This window comes from Acanthisitta chloris, unplaced genomic scaffold (genome assembly GCF_000695815.1).
Source record: "Acanthisitta chloris isolate BGI_N310 unplaced genomic scaffold, ASM69581v1 scaffold31301, whole genome shotgun sequence".
Classification (NCBI taxonomy): Eukaryota; Metazoa; Chordata; class Aves; order Passeriformes; family Acanthisittidae; genus Acanthisitta; species Acanthisitta chloris.
The window spans coordinates 25,573-29,896 of NW_008655276.1; the positions used below are offsets into that span (position 1 = coordinate 25,573).

The window sequence follows — 4,324 nt, forward strand, 5'->3', positions numbered from 1 at the left end:
CAACAGGTGACCTCATGCTGTCCCTGTGTTGGGCGGGTTTGTCATAGTTTACACACACACAGTACAAGTCAGGGACAGAGGACTTGAACCAGCCCTCCAGAAGTGCAAACCTTAGCAAAATGTTTTGAGTCTGGACACCTAATTCAGGCTACCTAGCTCTTTTATTTTCAGGGACAGTGAGCAGTGTCTTGCCAATTGACTTCGTAACTTGTGCTGAAATCTTTGGTAGGGTTGGAAAGGACCCATCTCCCTCACACTTCATGGCCTACACCAGCTACTAACTGATGTGAGGAGAGGGTGTTCCAAGGAAATGAGGTGGTGGGTGTGGTGGTATCTAAATTATTTCAGACTGTATTTTGTGATAGATCACTGGGCAAACAGGAGTCTGACCCTGGGTGCTCAGCTCTCTGGTTTTTAGGTGGAGCTGATACAGCAAAAGCAACAAAGGTTCCAGACCAGACAGCAACCTCTAATAGCCTAAAAAATGCAATTATCTATTAGTACCATATTTACTTTATTCTGTCAGTTGGGCCAGCCCTTGTCACGGTTTACAAACACAGGATTCCAAACATGACAATTTTAGCTTCAGTATTTTAATTTCTCTTCTAACTAGTTTGATTTTATTTTCTGAAACTCTCTAGTCTTCACAAGTAAAACAAACAAACAAAAAAATTAATTGGAACATTACATGTAATAAATGGGATGGAAAAGCAGCAAGATCTGAAGAGAAATGCTGTTCTGCCCACTGAGTGCCAGTAGTTTTTCTAGCACAGATCCCAAGAAGTAAAAGGAGGGAAGCAGAGCCTTCTGCCTGTTGACTGCAAGTGTTTGTACAATTGTGTAAGGAAAGAGACTGAGCACTTGAAAACCAGCTTTATGCAGATTCATGATTACTCTTGAAACCCCAGAGGATCTCACTTATTTTTTAAAGTACATGCCAGCCCTTGAAAGGATTTAAATTGACTGCATCACAGAAGTAGCTAGGAGGATCTACCCACAGATAGTGCAGTATTAAGCTCTTTTTCTTTATTTGTTCCCTTCTTACGTCCTTATACTCTCCCTTTGCTGTAAATTGTGAGTTCCTTTCTAAGGGAGAATGTGACTTACAGAGTGGTTTTTTCCCTAGAGTTTCCTTGGCAGAAAGCTTAATGGAATTGTCTGTCATCAACACCTGCTTTCAAGCTTTTCTGATAAAATTAGATTTTATATCTCAGCACCACATATGGCATCTTTATAATTAGTCTTTTTGCAGTATATGAATGTCAGTTCCTAAAATGCTGCCTGTACTGTTCATGTAGGAATATTTCACTTCATTAAATAAATCCAGGTTTTTCATTGGAGCTTCCAATTGTTGAGAGCCCACGTCTTTGCGTGTCTAATCTCAGAACCATTTTGAAGGACTGAAATGCAGCATATCTGCAGCTGCACTGGGACTGAGCTGTGTGCAGGTCACTTCTGGAAATGGGATCCTGAGAGGTCTACATGGGCCTCCATACCCAGAGACACTTGTGGAAATGTAGTCTTTGAACACGTAGCTATCTGAAAATGAGGGCTGGGCTTCTTCAGTGGGCTCAGTATTGACCTAATCTTGGAAGCAGAGGTAGGTTTATCATTAGAAGCTTCTGAAAAATACTACTATACACAACATTCCAGAACAAGAACACCCAGATTTTGCCACACATACTCAAGAGTAAGCAAACTTCCACTGAAATGGGAAGCTCAGAGGTGTTTTCAGACAAGTGATGATCAGAACCACTGGTCAGCAATATGGGCGAGAGTGTTCTTGTATCGGCGATTCACAGGATTGTTTTAAACTGTTGTAGCATGCATGGGAAGTCCTACACTAGTACAGATACCAGTATAGGTGATAGCTGATTTTTTCATTACTCATGTCACAGCTGAAAATTTATATTCCACTTGGGTACGTTCATATCTCTGCTCAGATGAGAAAATGCACAAAGTAACAGGTCATCACTATACCACTAGCACTAATGTCATGGAAGTGGTAACATTCATATGGAAAAGTCAGCATCTAGTACCATATGCAACAAGATGAAGATGTGCAAAGTGTCAACTTGTAATAGAAATGTCTTTAGTTTCTCAAGTGCAAAGTGCAGTGTCAGCAACACTATCCTCTAAGAAAAAAAAAAGACAGAGTAAAACATTTATAGACATAGCTCTTGATAGCTCTCATGCAAACTGCTGTCAGACTTGTACACTAATGCAATGAATCATTCAGGCTCAGCTCACTGGGGGTACTCCTGCTCATATTGGTCAGACTGGCCATAAGGGATTTAACTTTATAAGCATAGTAGTCCCTTAAGTTGATGGATGGGACCTCTTTCATGCCATCGCCAAAATCACAGCTTCTCATGGCACTCTCTAACTGTTTCTGACGCCTATAAAAGTGGGAGAATTTATTGAAGATCAGTGTAATGGGAAGAACTACCACTAGGATACCAGCTAGGATGCATGCAGATGCCGTCAACTTTCCAGCAGTGCTCCCTGGCACAACATCTCCATAGCCAACTGTGGTCATGCTAACAGTAGCCCACCACCAACAAGCAGGGATGGTGGCTAAGCCCTCATTGTCTTCTTTCTCAATGGTGTAAGCCACTACTGAGAAAATGGAGATGCCAACAGAGAGGTAAAGTAAAAGAAGCCCCACCTCTCTGTAGCTATACTTCAGGGTGGCTCCAAGAGACCTGAGACCTGTGGAGTGTCTAGCAAGCTTTAAGATGCGAAAGATCCTCATGAGTCTCAGGACTTGTGCAACTCTGCCTAAATTTGCCAAAGTCGGACTACTTTCCACCACCAAGTTGACAATTAACGTAATATAAAACGGAAGGATAGACATTAAGTCAATCAAATTCAGGGCATGCTTGAAAAATTTTAAAAAGTCAGGAGCTACTGCAAATCTTGCCACCAGTTCAAAAGTGAACCATGCAATACCAAAATGTTCCACGATTTCAAAGCGAGGGTCTTCCTCAGGGTTCCCGTTGCTGTCAACAATCTGAAAGTCTGGGAGGCTGTTCAGGCACATGGTCATGATGGAGCCCAGCACCACCACTATTGAAAGGATGCTGAATATGCGGCTTAAAACCGAGTACCCAGGATTATCCAAAGCAAGCCAGAGCTGCCTCCTGATGTTTCCAAAGGGTTGTTTGTCAAATTTAGAGGCATCATTGTAGAATGCCAAAATCTCATCAAAAGAAGATGTGGTACTTTCCTGGTCACTTTGCTCCTCCCATTTCTCTTGGTCTGGCTCCATTTTCCTCCCATGGTAGCTATAACTGCAGCAGGAGTCTATAAAGAATTCATTGATTCCCCAGTATTCAATCTCCTGGCTGAAAGAAAACACGCAGAGTTCACCCATCACATGGAGCTTGCCAGTGTTATAAAAATGTAGCACATAAGGAAAGAGCTCAGGGTTTCTGTCAAAATAAAATTCATTCTTGGTGTCATCATAGTCATCACAAAGCTCCAGTATTGACTCCTTTGAGTGGCAGCTCAGCAATTTGCCCAGCCTGGTCTCAGGGAACCTTAATAATGTGTTGGATCTCATCTTTTTCTTAAAGCCTCCAACGTTGATGCTGATCTCATTGTCTTCAAAATTCGCTTCAGATAAAGCCTTCAGACTCTGCCCTGTCATAGTGAGCTCCTTCCAATGGTGTGTAGCTTTCTTTCTTTCTTTCTTTCTTTCTTTCTTTCTTTCTTTCTTTCTTTCTTTCTTTCTTTCTTTCTTTCTTTCTTTCTTTCTTTCTTTCTTTCTTTCTTTCTTTCTTTCTTTCTTTCTTTCTTTCTTTCTTTCTTTCTTTCTTTCTTTCTTTCTTTCTTTCTTTCTTTCTTTCTTTCTTTCTTTCTTTCTTTCTTTCTTTCTTTCTTTCTTTCTTTCTTTCTTTCTTTCTTTCTTTCTTTCTTTCTTTCTTTCTTTCTTTCTTTCTTTCTTTCTTTCTTTCTTTCTTTCTTTCTTTCTTTCTTTCTTTCTTTCTTTCTTTCTTTCTCTCTTTCTTTCTTTCTTTCTCTCTTTCTTTCTTTCTTTCTCTTTCTTTCTCTCTATTCTTCTCTTTCTTTCTCTTTCTCTCTCTTCTTCTCTTTCTTTCTCTCTCTCTTTCCTTTTCTTTTGTTCCTTTCTCTCATTCTTTCATTCCCTTTCCTTTATTCTCTTTTTTCTTTCTTTCCCTCTCCCTCCTTTTCCCCTTTTTCTCCCTTTCCCTCATTTTCCCCCTGTTCCCCCACTTTCCCCCCTTTTTCTCCCTCTGCCCCCGTTTCTCCCCTTTTTCCTCTTTTCTTTTCTCCCACTGAAGACCCGAGGGAGAAAAGA

General features: G+C 40.8%; 1 protein-coding gene across 1 annotated transcript; it reads right to left on the bottom strand.

Annotated features, from left to right (window-relative positions):
* Positions 1-1,875: 1,875 nt before the first annotated feature.
* On the bottom strand, positions 1,876-3,672 carry KCNS2 (potassium voltage-gated channel, delayed-rectifier, subfamily S, member 2). The gene has a single exon (XM_009083812.1). The coding sequence runs from the start codon at positions 3,650-3,652 to the stop codon at positions 2,219-2,221; it is 1,434 nt and encodes a 477-aa protein (XP_009082060.1). The 5' UTR covers positions 3,653-3,672; the 3' UTR covers positions 1,876-2,218.
* Between the last annotated feature and the right edge of the window lie 652 nt (positions 3,673-4,324).

Excerpts from the sequence above, each read along its gene's own strand:
- KCNS2 (XM_009083812.1), bottom strand. The coding sequence starts at position 3,652 with ATGACAGGGCAGAGTCTGAAGGCTTTATCTGAAGCGAATTTTGAAGAC.